Source organism: Anguilla anguilla, chromosome 2 (genome assembly GCF_013347855.1).
Source record: "Anguilla anguilla isolate fAngAng1 chromosome 2, fAngAng1.pri, whole genome shotgun sequence".
In the NCBI taxonomy this organism is placed as follows: Eukaryota; Metazoa; Chordata; class Actinopteri; order Anguilliformes; family Anguillidae; genus Anguilla; species Anguilla anguilla.
In genome coordinates, this window is record NC_049202.1 from 31,761,413 (window position 1) to 31,781,978 (window position 20,566).

Sequence of the window (20,566 nt, forward strand, 5' to 3'; positions counted from 1 at the left end):
TAAGCTTTAATATCAGTTATTTTATTTAGACGATTCCATGAATTTCACAATAATATCAAAGGTTAACACATTTCCCATTTGTAAAAAGAATGATACTTTCTGTATGTGCTATGCAGATGTTACTTCTTTCTTAATATATACCACACAGATGTAAAAAAAACAAAAAAAACATACAAAAATAAAACAGTTTTGATCGTATATTAACTATTATGCAATGTGGAACCACACTGTCTTAAGAATGCTCAATATCACAAAAACATGTATTGTCATGAAAAGGCAATCTTCACTGGTGTTTCTTGCACTCATAATAAACACAATAATACTGTATATACATTTTAATACTACTTTCTATCAATTAAAATGTTCATAATAAAGGCACCAGTGTGCAGTCTGAAACAACTCACACTGTATTTTTAAGAATGTTCATTGGTACATTTATAACAACTAAAATGTTCTACCAATCATCCTTGTAAAAAAAACAGTAACAAGTGCAAAATTCACATTGACTGTACACGAGCAATATATCAAGAAACACATATACAGATCATTAGAAAATATTGAAGCGCATGTACACTATTTAAAGCCACTGACGATCATATGCAGCAACATTTGTAAATATTTGCAAACATATGTAAAGGCCAAAATGTAAGAATTATAAACTGTGGTCAAGACTGAATTTGAGAAATGAGGGTTAGTATGAGGAAACATTGTGGGCATTTCAAATCACAGGATCCCAAGGACAATACTTGAGAAACTGTATCACACTGTTTTCACTGAAAAGCGTCAACTAACCCGAGGTCATCACCTGGCAGAATCTACAAATGTGCACTCAAAACAATTCCATTTATGAAAATATGTTACATAAAATGTTACTGCTGTTGCTTAGTAACATAGATGTGCCTTTGCTTAAATTCTGAAATGGCACATGCAGGGATTCTCCTGCATTGAAAAATGTAAAATTTTGTCACGACTGATACTGCATTTCAAGTTTTAAATTTTTTTACGTGCAACCTTAGACACACTAAATTAACTGCTGCAGAATACAGACAAAACTTTGTGAAACAGACAGTGCTAATGACAGTGCATGCCAATTAGGCATCTGCTTTCAAATTTTTTGTGGTTTTGTGTGTTCATAGGGAAATTATTGGTTCATTTATGCCACATATGCTGACTTTTAACATATATTTATTGATCATTATGCGATGTAATTGGACAAAATTCCATTAAAATATCCGAAATATGCGCTAATGGTTTATGCAAATATGCAATCTCAATGGAATGAATGGGAAATGATTCAGGATTTGGAAATTCTACACAAATACTAGAATTATGTGATTATCCATTGTGCAATTAAATGAATTATATGACATTAAACTACACAGTTTTTGCCTATCTGTGCAGATTGAAATGAGAAATAAAATTCTGAAAAGGCTTTAATATTGTACCCTACGTTTTTAGTGAAAAAAATGAAACACATTTCAAAAATTCTAAATACCACTATTCTTGTTGAATGACCACGATTACAATATGGAAATCTTTCAGGCTGTATTTTCCAGTTCTGGCACTTACAATATGTAACCCTCCAATAAATATTTTAATTCTTTCAATTTCTATTTTTGTTATGCATTCCGTTTTTTCAGTATACAATGCACTGTGGTGGTCTCTTGTAGACCAGAACTTTCCATTCTAATTGTAGCTAAATATAGGGAGATGGCACGTCAAATTGACGGTGGCAGTAAAGCCAGATCAACCGTAGTCACTGTCACACAAAGTCACCACCTAAGCCCTACTTTGAGCCAGGAAAAACCCTGATATGTCTATGCTCCAGTTATCTCTTCAGAGGGGCTGCTCAAATAATCACATCAGCAGGAGCAGACCAGTCTTTGTGCAGAATCATTTATCGACCCTGTCATTACACCACAGCCGGGTCCACCAAAATGTCAGAGCCTGGTGGTGACCTGGGTGACCTCAGAGTTTGTGTCATTGGATGGCTGGCAGCGGGAGTCCAGGGAGGACATCTCCCGGGCTAGTCATACCTGGTGGTTGCTCCGCTCCAGGGTGAGGCCACTGGAGTTGCCATCCCGGTGCAGGTTGCGGGTGCGGGTGGAGCTCTGCAGCACCAGGCCCGAGGCAGTGGGGAAGCAGAACTCCCTGAAACAGCGCTTGAAGTTTTCGTCCAGGAAAGCGTAGAGCACAGGGTTGAGGCAGCTGTTGGTGTAGCCCAGGGCGATGCAGAAGTGCCAGGTAACCGACTGCAGCAGGGAGCCGGGGACGTTGACCAGTGCCTTGATGATTACGTAGATGTGGATGGGCGTCCAGCAGACGATGAAGACGGCCACCACCACCAGCACCATGCGGGTGATGCGGCGCAGGTTGCGGTCCTTCTCCTTGGAGCCGGACAGCATGCGTACGCTCTTGAGCCGCAGAATCATCAGGCCGTAGCACACAGTGATGATGAGGACGGGCATGATGAAGGCAAAGATGAAGACGCAGATCTTCAGCAGGTTCTCCCAGTACCAGGAGGGGTGTGGGAAGATCAGTGTGCAGTCAATGCTGCCTGAGGCTGTAGGATAGACAAATGGGGGAAAAGTAAAATTGCATACCAGACAGCAGAATATAAGACACGAGAAACCCTTTTACTCTAAAGCAGAAAATCAATGGAGTACATACTACTACTGCACTGCCAAAAAATTTCAAATTTTTTGTCACAATGTAAAATGTAGTGCTAATGTTTGTAGTTCAATATTTAACCCCAGAAATAGTAATTTTCTTTCCATCGGAAATACAGATACAACCTTTCCTTTTGACCTACATTGAATATAAATGTGGATTTATGATTTCCTCTGCTCCTTTCCACCAAGCTAATTGCTATTCAACATGTTTTGCCACTGCAGCACTCTTAAAATGTAGCATCATATTATGAGTAATATACAGTGTTCTCAGCACGCCAACCATAACAGTAGAGCTACCATAAGAATCACACAATTAGTACTTTTTAGTATGTCAGAAGAGAAGGCCTGTCATATCTTTTAAAGCAGCTTGGTGAATAATATGAATAAATTATATAACCCTGCAATTTCCTGGTATGATAATTTATGTTAATGTGTTACAGGAAACGTTTCTGACAGGATCACACAGGACCTGTAAAATGAACCAAATGATTTCTCACTGGGGCTAGTATTTAGTCCAAAGCTGATCAAGTTAAGTTTCTTTTCTGTTGCTTTTCCACTGATATGTCAGAATGCAAACTGAGCTGAAGAAACCTATTGAGCTATTGCTAGCAATGGTGCGATGGTGCATTCACTGCACCACAACTTTGCTAATACAAAGTAGGCCTACAAATGCAGTTCAATTTCTGGTGCAACATGAACATTCTGTTTGTCTTATTTTTACTGCAAAGCAGACAAAGGTCAAACTGATGGTGGATTGTAATTGTAAGTTTTTGGCCATTTCATCACGACAAATAATGACTAAAAAATCCAATTAAGCTAAATGGCAGTGATCACACCATACTGCTTCTCTAACAAAATATTTCCAATCCATCAAATACAGTGAGCACTTTGTGACAGTGACACATTTTTTGTTATTTTGGTTCTGTACTCTAGCACTTTGAGTTCGAAAGGATACAATGCCAATGTGGTTGAAGCACAGACTGTCAGCTTTAATCTGAGGGTATTTTCGGATGAACCGTTTAGAAATGACAGCACCTTTTGTACATGGTCCCCCCATTTTAAGGTACTACATGTATTTGTTGACTTGGCTTCACAGATGTGTTTCGTTAGGCAGGTGTATTCATTCGTGTCGTTAGTAAATGCAGAAGAGAGCTGTTTATGTCTAGTCTTGATTCTAGACTTTGTAATTTCCTTTGGAGATTGTTGTTGGGGTGTGACAACATGAGGAAGACAGCAGTGTCGATGCAAATTAAGCTGGCCGTCATAAGGCTCAGAAATGAAAATCAATCAATCAGGAACATTGCAAACCCCCCTGACAACAGCCCAACAGATCAAAAACACTCTCTTGGATGCAGGTGTAGATGTGTCAAAGTCTACCATACGTAGAAGACAACACCAGCAGGACTACAAAGGGTACACTACAAGATGCAAACCACTGATAAGCCTGAAGAACAGAAAGGCGAGATTACAGTTTGCTAAAAAAACACCTAAAAGAGCCCCAAGAATTCTGGAACAAAGTCTTGTGGACAGATGAGACAAAGATTAATATGTACCAGAGTGATGGAAAGAGGAAAGTGTGGAGAAAAAAAGGAAATGCCCATGATCCAAAGCATACCACCTCATCCGTGAAACACGGTGGAGGGGCGTTATGGCTTGGGCCTGTATGGCTGCCAGTGGAACGGGCTCACTTGTCTTCATCGATGATGTGACTGCAGACAGAAGTAGAACAATGAATTCTGAAGTCTACAGAAATATTTTATCTGCTCAGATAAAACCAAATGCCTCCAAACTCATTGGACGGCACTTCATCATGCAATCAGACAATGACCCGAAACATAATGCTAGAGCAACGAAGGGGTATTTGACGGCCAAAAAGTGGAAAATCCTTGACTGGCCGAGTCAATCACCGGATCTGAATCCAATTGAACATGCATTTTACATGCTGAAGAGGAGACTGAAGGCAAAAAGTCCCCGAAACAAGCAGGAACTGAAGATGACTGCAGTACAGGCCTGGCAGAGCATCACCAGGGAAGATACCCAACGTCTGGTGATGTCTATGCGTCGCAGACTTCAAACAGTCATTGCATGCAAAGGATACGCAACCAAATATTAAAAATGATTACTTTAGTCTACATTATGATAAACTGTCCAATATGTTTTGATGCCCAAAAATGGGGGGACTATGTACAAAAGGTTATATAATTTCTAGACGGTTCATCTAATATGTATGAAAATACCCTCAAGTTAAAGCTGACAGTCTGCACTTCAACTTCATTGTCATTGTATCCTTTCAAACTCAAAGTGCTAGAGTACAGAACCAAAATAACAAAAAATGTGTCACTGTCCAATGAATTATGGTGCTCACTGTATGTTCATCAAAGTGCACTTGAGATGACAAGGCTAGTTTGTCATTTCTAGTCTGTCATCTGGGGTGCACTTTGATATTTCATACAAATGTACAGTTTAACATGGACGCTTTCTCTGAGAAATAAGCAATAGCTGCAGTCGATCAACGTTAGTGAGATAGCTTATCTTGGCAATCTGTCATAAAAAATCAATTAATAGCACATTCTGTCTACTCCCATTGAGTGTTGTCACAAACCATAAACCCCATCATACTGTGGTAATCAGGCAACTAGAAACATATACAGTACAGCCAAGCTATTTGCCATTTCAAGCATGTACGTCAGGTAGCCTATTCCCTAAGAGCGTCTTTTCAAGATATAACTGTGTATGAAATATTAAATTATATTTTAACAATATAGGCCTATTTACTTGGTCATGGGTTTTTACTAAACCAGTTGTGAGTGTTGATTGTTCAGCATGTGAATTTTGATTGACAGGTGAACATAAAGCATAAATCGCCCTTGGTGTAGATGCTAGTCAACAATACATAATTATCTTTACCATTATAGTTATCGTTACAGCTCTGGGGGCAATCAAGAGGCAACAGGGAGACACATAAGAGCATGTAAAACTTGCCGTTATAGTCGATGGCAGTGGTGGCCATGATCATAACAGGGAGGCTAATAGCTGAAGACAGGATCCAGTTGCAGACGTTGATGATTTTGGCGTTGCGGGGTGTGCGGAAGTCCAGGGCCTTAATAGGGTGGCAGACAGCAATATAGCGGTCCACGCTCATAGTGGTGAGTGTGAATATGCTGGTGAACATATTATAGTAGTCGATGGACATCACCATCTTGCAGAGCACATCCCCAAAGGGCCAGGTACCCATAAGGTAGTTGACACTCTGGAATGGCAGTGTGCTGGTGGCCAGGGCATCAGCCAAGGCCAGATTGAAGATATAGATGTTGGTGGCTGTCTTCATTTTGGTATACCTGGAGTGGGGACAAAATAGGCAGTGGTTTATACACCTTTCAGGGATGAAGAAGTGCAAGAGAAGCCAGTCAGTCTGTGACCGTCAAATGGGAATTACTGCTGTAGTATGTGCATTCCTAAGAGATTAAATTATAAAGATATCATATTTTGTGAGTGTGAAATGTGTGCTTTCATTTCATTTTATTGATTTATAGAATTAGTTTTGAGTTAAGCCTAATCAACAGCTTTGTATCCATTGCAAATTCAGTGACTAACTTTTAAGGTATACTGCTTTGTGTCCTTTTCAATTATTAGCGCTGTAATGTTTTTCCAAATCCACAGTTTGGTTTAAACCGTTTTTTGAGCCACATTTGTTTTGGGGGTAAAAGGGGGAAAAAACAGCAACACAGACCACAAAGGAACTGTGTAAATATATAATTTTATTTATTTGTAATATTTTTTATTTTATTTTTATGCTACAACCTCATTGAGGTAACTCATTCAAGAAACTTGGCCCTGTGTTTCTTAATCTTGCCATCTCAAGAGAATATGCATATTATGCATTATTTTTGCAAGTTTCAGCAGAAAATTCCTGAAATATCCAGAATATATACTCTAAAACACAGTTGTCAGAATCCAGTCCTGGAGGGTTGCAGCGTCAGCTGGTTTTTGGTGAATTTGATTGGGTAAATACACCTTGTTCCCAAGGCCTTAAATGGCCGTTGATTGAAAGGAAACCACCAATACCTGCACACGCTTCTGACCTCAAGGACCCCCTGGACACCCCTGTTCCAAAAACCAGAAGTGGAAAATGCAGGTGCAGAAAGTAAACATCCTCCTCAGTATTTTGTTTCAACCACCTGACTTTTGCTAATTACCACAATCAGCCAGCCAGGAGGTAGAACAAATTAATGAAATCAGCCGGCTTGAGTTCATGGGTGGCAGAAATACATGGCAGGATTTCCACCACTGCTAAAAACTCTTTCGAGCAGGAGTGTCCAACTAAAGTCTTAAGATTAAAATGATGTTTATTTACTGGAAAGGCAGTTGTCAGAAATACAGGAAAGGTATTCTGGATTCAGCAGAGTCAGTCCAAACCCTGTTATCAGGACTGAACGTCCTTAAATACCTTTTTTCATACGTTGTTTCATACAAATGTCATTTTTCGCCTGTTATAAACCGGCCATTTTTACTCTGGCACAACTTGAGTAAACTTGAATTTGCTTAAGTATGAGCTTTACATGACTGTTGTTTGTCTTGTTAAATTAATTATTCTGCACTGCAGGCTAAAGCCAATTAATGCGTTGTCTACTATCCATACAGGCCTATTTGCCCCATTGAACAACAAAAATTGTGTTAATTAGCCTTAGAGGTTTTTTCATCTGTAAGGCCATAACTGCTTCTTTTGTTGAGACAAGGTTTACACTCACAATAAATGCAGATACAAACTGTTGTGTAAAGCAGATGATTTTTGCTTTCAAATAGATTTTGTTTTGTACTCTAAAAATGAAAGACAATGTAGTTACACATCGTTAAACACTCCCGCCTACTGTGACCATGATGATAGAAATGGGCACAAAATACATTTTAATAGGTTGTTTGACAAACTGAATGCTTATGGAAACATTCCCCACAATCCACAGGTATCCCTGCATTTTTACTGTAGGGATACTTAGACAGAAATTAAAACTAGGAGACAAAGAAGTTATGTGATCACATCTCTGAGTTTGTTTATATGTGCAACTTTTCTGCCCGTAAAATTTGTGCCACTGGGACAAGAAATGATTATCATAATTTTATTTAGAAAGAACAATTCACCCCATTCTGTTAAATGCACTTGTTGTTACGTTGTTGTGATAGTACCACATATGGCTTGATTATTTTCCTAAGCTTTAAAGTAAGTATTTTTATTATTTTGTCATGCCATACTGTAAAACGTGATTTGACATTGTAATTCAATGCCCAGGAAGCATCTCACAGGCTAAGCTTTTGCAATGAATTATTAGATGTTGAAACCAGATGTTACGGCTCAAGACTACCGAGTTACAACAACCGGCTGCCAGCACTAAGGCCGAACACCACAGCGTCCTTCTGCACAAAAATAGGTACATTCACTATGACATTGTACAAATTGGAAACACACAAACAGGGCAGAGCCAGAAGGACAGACATTTCTCTCTCAGACCAGTCTGAGCTGTCTAAAAGTAATTCTGACCTCACTCGCAACAAGGACTGGACAGAGAGAGAGTCAAAACAAAAGGGGAGAAAGGGGGAGGTGATTCTTCCGGCCCGCTGCTGACCTACCCTGACTGACTGAAACTAAAAAGGTGAAGTAAATAAAGAAAACAACCATTTACCACAATGCCAACCAGCAGTGTTTACCGCTTTTAAATAAACCACAATTATTTATAAAATCGCAAGTACAAGACAAAAGAACAAACGAATAGTCACGTTGTGTTGAAGTGCGTGCCTGCAGGATCAGAGAGAGAGAGAGTGGCTGCCATGAACCAACATTTTATACAGTGCGTGAGGCTTGCACCCGCAACCGAACAGTGCACACGCATCGCCTGTAAATTGCTGAAAAAGTACATGGGACACAAAACACACTTGCGTGACATAGAAAATTACAGCAAAATTCAGTTTTATTAAATAAATAACTAGGAGCACATAACACCAGAGAAATTGTGAAGTGGCAGTGTAAACTGGCTTTTAAGTTTAAAAAGTAGAAACCTTGTATTAACAAGCTGACTTGACTGATGTAAACAACTACCAACACATATATTTTATACTTGCATAAATGTATATGTGTGTATGTTTTATTTATTTAACAGGAAATTTCACATATTGTGATTTCGGTGTTTGTATTTATTGTCTGCAGACAGTAGGGGGGATGTACTCTTCCAAGAATGATTCTATGACACTTGGAAGGATCTGCACAGCAGCACTAGCACAGGTGAGCTGAAAGATTCCTTCCAAAAGGGCAGGATAAACCATCAACACCACAGTTAGAAAATAGCAGACATGGGGAGGCTGCAGAGCCTTCAGCATTGAGCAAACAGCCCTTCACAGTTCAGCTCCCACACTCCACACACCAATGTGGGACCTGAGGAAAACAGGAGATGGCTACACACAAATACACTGCATGTGATAGCTTGTTCTCCAATAATCCTGTTTTTACCTACGGAAAGGTCCTTCCTTCTGCCTCCACTGCCTGCTCATGAGAAATCAAATGCAGCTACAATAAATACAATATACAATAAAGTGTTTCAGAAAGTTTGAGGTACTTCTGGTAAGTAATTCCTTTTAGCCTTTTTCTCCTTTTTTCCTGTATTTTTAGCTGCGGCCGCAGATCTATAGCTCTGTTGGTCGGTCAGTCGGTTGGTCCACAAAAAGTGTCCCACCCCGTAGTGGCCACAGTTTTCGCCCCAGGACGCTGAAATTTTGCAAGGATGTTGGTCACGACCGAAGGCAGAGCTGAGTAACTTTCAAGGCCGATTTACCAAGAAGGGGCGTGGTGATGGGCGCGGCCTATCACAAAAAGGTGCATAACTCCCGAATGGATTCACAGATTTGCACAAGATTTTGTGGAAAGGTTGGTCATGAGCCAAACAAGAGGTCACGTGTTTATGTGAGGGTGTGCGCGTGGATGCATGCGCGTATGCGGTCGCAGAAATTGCGGATTTGCGCTTGTTCCATAACAATTTACATCATCCTGTATCTTCTGTCATACTTTACGATGATTTATCAATGCAAAGGTACGTTTTGAGGACAATTACTGCGGACAGTGTTTTTCACTACTAAGACTTTCATCTTTTCTGGTGACTGGACTGAAACCACATGTCCATGTTAAGTCATTTATTCAGTTAAGTTTAACCTGAGAGCAGAGAGTCCCAGAGACTTTGCGGAAGTGTTGCTATCTTGGCAACATTTTTCCAACATCTCTATGTACGATTACGCAAGGGGACTAGTCAGCCACATGACTAGACGCTGCCCAGAGGATTCACCGTTTTCCATGCATGAGGGAAGACTGCCCCACAGCACGCCAGAGAACCTCAAACATGCTGCAGAAAGGAGGCTGAAAGCTAATATAAGATTAGAAAAATTAGTGGTTAAAGCTGAAAACCCAGAAAACAAAGGCTGCCACCCAGTAACTGGATCCTCTGAGCACTATTGTTTAAGTGATGCATCAACAGAACAGCAAGGATGAAAAGAATGTCCTTCAAAGAATTGCACTGGTCCCAGAACTTGCAGGCCGAAGAAACAGTCGCCTCCCAGTAAGAAGGTTGTGGGTTCGAATCTTGGCTTGGGCCTTTCTTTGTGGAGTTTGTATGTTCTCGCTGTGTCCATGTGGGTTTCCTCCAGGTACTCCGGTTTCCTCCCACAGTCCAAAGACATGCAGATAGGCCAATTGGAGACTCTAAATTGCACATAGGTATGAGTGTGTGAGTGAATGGTGTGTGTGCCCTGCGATAGATTGGCGGCCTGTCCAGGGTCTATTCCCACCTCTCACCCAATGCATACTGGGATAGGCTCCAGCACCCCCTGTGACCCTGCTCAGGATAAGTGGGTAAAGATAATGGATGGATGGATGAACATATCTATTTACCTATCATCAAATAAAGTGCATTGAGAGTACAGGTCCAGTGGAGGCACTGCCTTATATATTATTCATTTATTTTTTATTTTTTACAGGGCAAAGATATATTTGTGGCAGACCTTTATGTTACATCAACCTGGGTTCCACCAATCATGGTGGATCCTATGATTACTTTGCCAGTAAGTTAAAAACAAGGCATGCATTTTCATTTGTCCATCTAAACACACTTGGAGAAGTGCAAAAAAGTGACTTTGTGAAAAGATTAAACAGTTTTTCTATTTCCAGACAGACATTTGAAGGCCTGTCTGGTCATTCCCATTTGGACACAGGGGCATTATAAACTATGTGTAAGTGGTTTGAACTGCATTCAAAAATTGTTTTTTTACTTTCAGCAATTTTTTTGTGATATTTCCTGTCCTACTATGTTGGTAATATACAAATTAGGAAGACCATGTATCATGTAAACATTGCATATTTTTGTACAGGTCTTAAAGCCACAGCAGAGAGTCCAGGACTTTTTGGACTCCATGTACTCTATGAGATCTGATGCACTAGGATTTGGTGACCAGCCAAAGTTTAGCTGTCTTGTTCACAAAGTTTAGTGAACAAGACAACTCTTACAATTTTATGCTGATGGTAAGGCCCAATTGTAGTTTTCTATTTGTGTCATAGTGCTAAATAATTGTTCACTGAAATTACTTTTCTTTACAGTATGCACTCAACATCACACTAGACGCTCCTTTTTGTTTCACACATGTATGTTGAAATGCACTTATTCATATTAAAAGCAATTGCACAGTCGAAGTCAAAAGTGTACTATTTGTGAGGCTTTCTTGGATTGCACTGTTTTTGTGGACTTTAGGCAGGCAAGGATGTTCTATCTAGGTCTGAATACTAGCTTGGATTATGGGTCATATTCATAGGTACTATTTGAAATATAATATTTTCTTCCTCATTCAGAAAGACATGCCAGCTTTATGAAGGTGGTGGTGTGTTATGCACCTAGAGAACTCCTACTCAAACGAATAAGCCCGCAACCTTTTCTTTTCCCCCTTCCTTTCACACAAAATACTCATCTTCAAACTGTTGGGCTGAAGTACAACCAGGACCAGTAATTAAGCGTGTTGCCTTACTGCTACCAAACTCTAAATGTCCTCACTGTCAGTGACTGGGACTTCATTATTTTTGTAATACGGTTTCATTTCTGATCCTTCCAGAAAAAAATTTGTTCGCTGGACAGAGGCATGACAGACTTATTGACTGTCAACCATTGGCCCCTCACTGGGTAGCCTTCCCATCAAGAGAAAAATGCAAGGTAATGGTATACATTAAACGTACAGCCATTGTATTGAAGTTCCACTGCTTGTTTTTGAGAAGGCATTGTCATGGTCATTTATTTTTATACTTAACAAACTTAAAAGACAAACAAACCCAGCAAAAAGAGAATACCAAGGTTTACACATTTACTGAATTTGTGATTTAAAGTATAGATGGAACATTTTTCATGCATGCTATATATGATGTTAGGGATAACAGAATAATTGCAATGCATGTATTTTTAAATGTGCAGATTATACTACTGTGGACAGTGGCTGCACCCAGGTATGTGTATCACACCCCTCTCTATTGCACAAACTATTAAATGTCACTGTACTACCACCTGTTATCTTAATGCTGCTACTCCTAGATTATTATGTCCTCATTAGTCAAGTTCTGGTATTTACTTTAGGACTGGCAGATATGGAATAAATATAGTACAATACTCACAGGGATTTTTGCATTATCAATGTAATTTTATACCTTATTCTTTTATCTGCTTTGGAAAGCACTTTCGGCTCTATGTTTGAAAGGTGCTATATAAATAAATAAATAAATAAATAAATAAGCAAATAAATAATTATAATTATTATTATTATTAGACTGACCTGTAAGCACTGCTCAATACCTTTACGATGTTTTTCCCTAAAAGGTCCCCCTTCAAAGGCACGAGGCTGGAAATTGCTTTATCTTGAGGGTAACTTGTAAAGGCTCTTGGTATGTATTTGTAATTCAAACACAGCCTGTACCCAATGTGACACTGTATTTAATGTTTTCTACTCAGCTATCAACAGACATTTTATCCAGGATCTTACTGGAAGTAGGCGACAGAGCCTATATGTCTCTGCCACTGGTCTGCACTTGTTTCAGAGGCATTATTGGACACCAGACATTCAGGACCAGGGCTCACTTCATGCGACTGGACAGTGAGAACATTTGTTGTTTAAACCTCCTTGTGAGTTACTAGTTAAACATGAAGTTGCTTGATCCCCCAAAAACCCTATGGTTGGATGGGTGGTGTGTGTTGTAGTGATACCCCCCCCCCCCCACCCTTATCAGTAGTTCACATGTCTCTTACACAGGTGTTGCAAATTGGAACTGATTTTATTCCAGGCACCACAAAGCATTCAGAAATATGTACCACATAAACACTTGTCTGCAATGTGGAGAACATCTCAAAGAATGCACACAAGGTTGGCATGCCATTATTGTATTCTGCTATGCTAAAATAAAAAAATGAATGAGAAGTTGTTGGTCATACATGAATGTAATGTGATACAGCAAAAATTGAGAGTGCATGAACTGTTGCATGTCTTGCAGGTTATATTGGAAAAGGGAGAAGGGGAGAGCTGCAGGGAATATATTCCGATACTGAACACCAGGGATTATGCCGCAAATTCTGCACATAGACAATCAAAAACGCATTGAGACCAACCGGTTTAGATGGGATGTTTCATTGTGGTGATATGTGGTTTGTTTTCCTTTATTATAATAAGAAATATGCATTTTACATACATCTTTATAATGTAAACTGGCATAAATTGCTTTAACTTAAGAAATAAAACGCAAAAAGTAACTTACGCAAGACGAACAAACTTTGGATTCTTCTCATTGTTTATGACAAATCAGGAGGCAGCTATTGCTTACTTTGCTAAATAACTTAATTCATAAAGAGAAGCAGGGGACCCGCTTTTTGGTCAAAGTTTTAGGTGTACTGTAGCATTGCAGCATTGTGTATTGGAGTCCCTCAGTGCATTTCTGTGTTGTGCTGTACCGTGTGGCTGTTATGTAATACGTAAAATTGACAATGAGGTGAGTATGAGCAAAGCTATGTAATGTTCTGTGAATTTAATTTATAATAGGAACTAACCAAGGTACCTCTATCATTACCACTCATGTCCACCTTCTTTAAAATAAAAGTTTCCCCAAATGCATTGTGTCCCTGAAAAAAATTCTTCCACATTTCAAACCATAACAACTATTGGTTAATGATTTCACAATGAAGGCATACTAGCCAGCACGTCTGTTAAATTACCTACAATAAATTAAAAAGATAAATTTGATTAAGATCTTAAGATCGCCTCTAGTCAAACATAGCTTGCAAAGAATGGCAAGCATCTAGCAGACACACAGTGTGAGTGACCATGTCTCATCTTCTGTCATCACCCCCTGATATTCCTGCCCCCCTGACTCGACCCGCCCCTTCCCGCAGGCTGCAGCGAGGGGTACTTGTTTTGCCTTCACTGGAACTAAGAGGCCTAGCCGAAACATGAAAAACAGCCCCAGACCAAGGGGTGTCCATAGCGTATTTCCACAATATCGTAAAATGGCAATGTGTAACTCACAGTATAACTGTTTGACCGACTGTGAGAACCCTAATCATCTAAGGCCTTGTGACGATATATAGTTGCATAAAGGGATTTTACATTTTGAAATAAACCATCACAACCATAATACTATTAGCATTATGCTAACAACTGCTATTAATTCAGTCAATGCTGAAAAATGTTAGGGTCAGATTGTTGCTAGGATACAACACTGTAGCAACATCTATATTTGTTGCAAGTCTCTGCTTGTAGAATATTCCGTAATATGCAGTGAAAATGAATTGTGAAGGATATCAGGCCATTGTGTGCAGTGAAGGGCTGCATTACTTACAGTATCGCATAAAAATACATAAGAACAATGGCTAAATGTTGGGGGAATCCATTTCATGCAAAGAGCTCTTTAAAAGCGACCAATGGTTCTCTGTGAAGAAGTAGGCCTATTTCCTTCCAATTCTGTTTCGTGAAAAAGCCTGCAAAAACTATTTCTGCACTGCCTTCTACACATCTACCAATACTGATCCACATCCACAGAGATGAGTGGACTCAACTCACTCCATAAACCAATGTTGAATTTCCACTGACTATTCTTTGTGTTTTCAAACCTCACCGGTCACTCTGGTTCTACAGCACCTTACAGTAGCACTATAAAAAATTAAAGAGGTTCTTCTGAGTGGTTCTTTCACAAATAATGCAATGTGTGACCTAATATTTTCAAGATGTGATCATTCTGTATCTTTTTGAAGTATTACACAAAGAAATTGTCATTTTGTTCCAGTATTGCTCCTCTCAATGCCTTGCATGCTGCTTGAAAGATAGATCAGCTCCTCAGCAAAAACATTTCATTGGCTGGTTTCAGTGGTAGTAAGTGGGTGCTCATGTGAACACAAAACAAATTCCACTGAAGGAGAGCAAATCTTGATAGTTAAACATAGCCAGGTAAACATCTCAAACATTACATTACATTTATTTAGCAGACACTTTTATCCAAAGCGATGTACAAAAGTGCATATCATAGCCATTGGAACAACTACAAAACACAGGTTCGATAAGGTACAATACTCATTTCGTACAGCTATTTATAGCCAAGAACACAGTTCAGTTCATGCAGTGAACATTATTCTGACCTAAATTATGCCAAGTCAATCTAGGGGGAAGAACGAAAATACTAATTACAAAAAGCACTGGAATGGGGGTACATGTAACATGAGTACCATGAAAGGGGGGATTTTAAGTGAAGTGATTCACATCTCACATTATGAAAAAAATAAAGGTATGCCACCATTGTCACCAAAATACTGCACTTTTTGAAGAAAAGCACTGCACTTGCCTAAGAATAAATACCGTGCCTTTTGGCGCCGCAATAATACATTTTAAGCGTTACCTTTTTTGTCAGTTTCCATACACATTGGTAATGTCTTAACACATTATGTAAATGCCTGTAAACAGGAATAAAGGTGCAGATAAATGTTTTTTTTTCTTTATTTAAATCACAGCATAAACAAGAAATCGCAATAACCTCAATTGTTTAAAAAATAAACTTAAAAAGTGCTGATGTTTTAAGTGCTTGACAAACTCAAATTAAAAAAAAGTGTGCGCTGCTCCCGGAGGTTGAACTGAATTTGAGGGTACTACACTGTCATAAGAGTGAAGTTATGAAATAATTTTCCCAATAAAAATTCCCCAAAATTATGCAAAAGCACATTTTTACAAGTGTTTTAGTACAACCAACAGGAGACCATTGATGTGTTAATTGATTTTGGGGACGCAATAATTAATTTGTGATTTCGAGAAAATGGGATAAAAAATAATAAAATATATGCATACAAGGCCGCTCTCGGCTTCCGAACTAATACACACATGCCTTTCTTTTCCCCCACCCGCATTCAGTGAAGAAGAATATCAGGGTCAGAGCCTCTCTGGTCAGAGCCAATCAGAGGCATAGTAGGTAGCGTGTCTTCGCAGAATGCGGAATGGGGGAAAAAAATAACGCTACACACATACACACACAGAGACAGACCTGCTAAATGTCAGGCGCACCGGTGCGACCGATGAAAATGTTTAGTCGCACTTGACAGATTTTTGGTCGTGGTCGCACTCTGGAGCCTTGTATTTATATATTTACATGCACTATTTGACCAAAAGTATCTGGACACCCTTCAGTCTGGGGCTATTTTTCATGGTCTGGGCTAGGCCCCTTAGTTCCAGTGAAGGCAAATCTTAATTCTACAGTATACAATCACATTCTAAATGATTCTGTGATTTCCCAACAGTTTGGGGGAGGCCCTTCCCTGTTTCAGCATGACAATGCCCTCAGGCACATGGCGAGGTCCATGTAGAAATGGTTTTGTTGAGAACAGTGTTGAAGAACTTGACTGGCCTGCACAGAGCCCTGACCTCAATCCCGTCCAACACTTTGGGATCAACTGAAAAGCCAACTGCGTGCCAGGCCTAATCACCCAAACACTGCCCAGCACGAATGTGCTTCTGGCTGAATGGAAGAAAATTCCAGCAGCAATGCTCCAACATCTACAGTAGTATAAAGACTTTCTAGAAAAGTGGAGGTTGTTATAGCAGCAAAGGGTGGTCCTGCTCCATATTAATGCCCGTAATTTTGGATGAGATCTTGGATGACCACATACTTTTGACCATGTAGTGTACCTCTTTCCATTAGCTACACCCATTATCTCCTTTCCAGAGCCCAAGGTCGCTTAACAAAATGAAGAGTAAAAGGGTAAAAAAAAAAAAGCAAGTACAGTAAGTACAGAACGCAAACCAGATACATAGGACAGTAATACAGAAGGGAGTACAGAATAAAGTAAAAACACAAACAAACATACAAATGCAGGGCAATAGTGGAGCTACGGGTAACTTATACTGAAGAGGTATTTTAAAATTTCTACACTCGCTGCTTCCCTGGTGTTTATTGGAAAAGCAGCCACAGAGTTCTGCCACTAAACTTACAAACATGGGTCTAAGGGATGGTGAATAGAGTGCCAGTATTAGAAGAACAGTGGGTGCAAAGGAGAGTGCACACAGTTAGCAGATGAGTGAGGCCGGGAGGGGCCAGCTCAGAGCTTTGTAGGTTAGCACAATAATTTTGTAATTGATACGCGCCTTCATAGGAAGCCAGTGTAGATTTTTTTTAAATGGGTGTGATGTGTTGCTAGTGTGAGTTAGCATTCAAGCAGCAGAGATTTGGACGTGTTGAAGTTTGGTCATTAGGGTGTTATGGAGGCCGTGGAGTAGAAAATTACAGAAGTCAAGCAGGGAGGTGACAAAAGCATGAATTAAGCATTCAGCAGTGGAGGTGGATAGTGAAGGACGAAGGTGAGTAATATTTCTAAGGTGAAAAAATAATGTTTTGACCAGATTTTTAACATGAGGTTGAAAGGACAGCAGGGGATCGAGTATGACACCTAGGGGACAAACTGCCTTTGAGGCTTGAACAGTGAAATCATCAATATCTATTGTGAAGTGGTACAGGTTCAAAAGCTGGGAATGATTTGCAATGACTAGAATTTCTGTTTCATCACTATTTAACTGAAAAATGTAGGCAGTCAACAAGTGCTTTAAGTCTCAGAGACAAGTGAGCAGTGATGGAGGAGGGAGACTGGAAGGAGAAGAGCTGACGTAAATCCATGTGCAAAACAGTGGAAACCAAGACCATGCCTTTGAATGGTCGCACCAAGAGATAGCATATAGATGAAGAAAAGCAGTGGCCCTAGCACTGAGCCCTGGGGCATGCACAGGGTGACAGGAGCCAGGGGAAATTTGAAGGTGCTAAGTTTAGCAAAGTCCTGTCTATCAGGCAAGTAAGACTTGAACCAGCCCAGGATGGTGCCAGAAATGGAGAATGAATGCTGCATACATTCCAGCAACAGTGAGCGACTGACCGTGTCAAACGCTGCACTATGATTAAAAAGAACCAATGTGCTGACATAACCTGCATCAATAGCTAAGTCCAGGTCATTAATTACCTTCACCAGGGCAGTTTCTGTGCTGTGCTTCATGAACAAGGCAGACTGGAGTGGCTATTTTTCTGCATGTGGTTTTGTAATTCAGATTCCACTACATGTTTCTGTACTTTAGCTAGTAATGGCAAATTTGAAATTGGCCTGTAATTTGTCAGTGAGTCAGGATCAAGGCTGACTTTTGTCAGAATCAGGGTAATGGAAGCGATTTTCTGGTCATTAGGAACTGAGCCAGAGCATAGTGAACTATTACAGTAATTATATTGATTGATTTAGAGAGGCAGGCTAATAAGTAAGGCAGTGGGCATGGGGTCCAGAAGACAGGACGTGGGCTTGGAGCAGCTAACGAGTTTGGAGATTTGATCTGTGTCAGCTGAATCAAAGCTGGGTAAAGCAATGCCAGGTCCAGGGCTGGAGGAGGAGCTATGGGTAAGCCTAGGGGTTGGGTCTGAGTACTCAGCAGAGTGGCAAGTTGATGGCAGTAATTTCAGAATGGATGAAATTTAGAACAGGGGGTGTTCAGGGGTGAGGACAATGCAGAATTCACAGGTGCTCCAGTGAGTTTATTTATGACACAAAAAAAGGTCTTAGAATTTGCCTTCCCATGATGTCAGCATTGTAAGCCGATCTAGCAGTAACAAAGGCCTCTACAAATTTTAAGATTGTCATTGTAAGCTTGGGTATGACTTCAACGTGTGAAGCTGGAGTGAACCAGGGGCAGCAGCATGATAAGGAGACAGTCCGGGACTTAAAAGGGTCTAGGGAGTCTTGTGTTGTAGACTGTAAAGAATTATAGTTAGCTACTTGATGAGCTATAGATGTCGAGCCAGGAAGGAATAGAGAGACAGAAAAAAAACCTTTATAAAGACAGAGGGATTAACAGACTTACATTTCTAAATGATATGGTGCGTTAAAAATCTGGGGGGGGGCAGGGGCATGGACACCCTCTCTGACACACACACACACACACACACACACACACACACACACACACACACGCAGACACACAGATTCACCCTCAGATTGTAAACCCCCAGTTCCTGCTCTGTCTTTTTTCTAGGCTATGCTGGCTGAGCAATTTGAAGCTCCCTATGGCTGAGAATAACCAAATGATGAATTACATGTCTGACACTGACAAACAATGAAAGACTGTAAAAAAACATGTATAACTGAATTTTGGTATGTTATTCTATGTATTTTTGCACTGTAATTTCATAATTGTGCAATAAAAATTACATTTAAAAAATCCAGCAAAAGTAAATAACAATTCATTTCTCTGCTCTTCTCCTTCAGGATACAAGCAACAGTAATGTCAGGCTGAACCCTGAATTTGTAGCAGATTTGTATGTGATTTGTTTATTATTTCAGTGTAATGATCATGCACCCCATGGCAAAGGATCAAATCCTGTCTGTGCCATTGCCAACTGATGTTGGCAGCTCTTCGCAGCAGCGCATAAGTACGTTTGACAAATAGGTTGAAATACAAGAGCGACTCCTGGTTGATCAGGTACCTGCAGTCTGCTCGGGCCAACTGCAAGGGTTGTATTAGCTCAACCGGGCTACTGTGTAGTCCAAATAAAATGACGATCTTTCTCCATTCAAAATGGCTGACTGTTGAATCAGCATTTCTGCATCTATTTGTTAAAGTACATTTGAGTATTTGTAAACTCTGAGACAAATGTTTTTAAACCAAGAATTTAAATGTGTACTTTCCACACACAAGACATACCTAAGTAATACATTTTATATTCATAATGTGTGATCACACATGACATACACACACAGATTACAAAAGCTGTGGTTTGGACATCCTACACTTTCACTCTGTGGCAACATACTGGCCACCTGCACTTTGACGTAAAGGTGACAAATGTCTGAAATTATGTTGTTAGAACTTGGCCAGAACAACTGATCACATTTAATAATATGAAATGAATTTGAATGAAAATGAAATTTGACATTCACTTTTCATTTTGGCATCTTCACACATTGATGCAGTGAAATGGCTGCTTTTTGGCCAGTGACAGGACATGATGGGCCAGTATTATTATGAGGCACGTGTAAAATCTTGTAATGTAACGTAATCTTGCAACACTGTGGCTATAGCATGCTGTACATTGTACATTGATATTAAAAGGTTGTAATACCAATGCAAAGCTATATCAAGAGTAGTGGTTTTCAGCTGTTTTTCCCACGGCGCGCAGGAACTGCCGCCGTGGGCTATGCATGGAAAATTGTGGTCACTCACTCACGGACGACCTTTGAGGGACGTTTTGTGGGATGCATGCGCAGGTGGTGCCAGCTAAAATGTGTCTGCGGAAGTGAGTTGCGCCGTGGGTCTGGATGGTTCCGTGCTTGTTCAGA

The 20,566-nt window shown here is 40.0% G+C and overlaps 1 protein-coding gene across 1 annotated transcript in view; it reads right to left on the minus strand.

Annotated features, from left to right (window-relative positions):
• Nucleotides 1–20,566, minus strand: part of LOC118216631 (delta-type opioid receptor-like) — a 27,623-nt gene continuing 7,057 nt past the window's right edge. Inside the window, exons 2-3 of the mRNA XM_035397993.1 lie at nucleotides 5,655–6,010; nucleotides 1–2,563 (exon numbers count right to left, since the gene is read on the minus strand). Of these exons, the coding sequence (XP_035253884.1) occupies nucleotides 2,031–2,563; nucleotides 5,655–6,010 (889 nt within the window). The 3' untranslated portion in view covers nucleotides 1–2,030. The remainder of the gene's footprint in view (nucleotides 2,564–5,654; nucleotides 6,011–20,566) is intronic.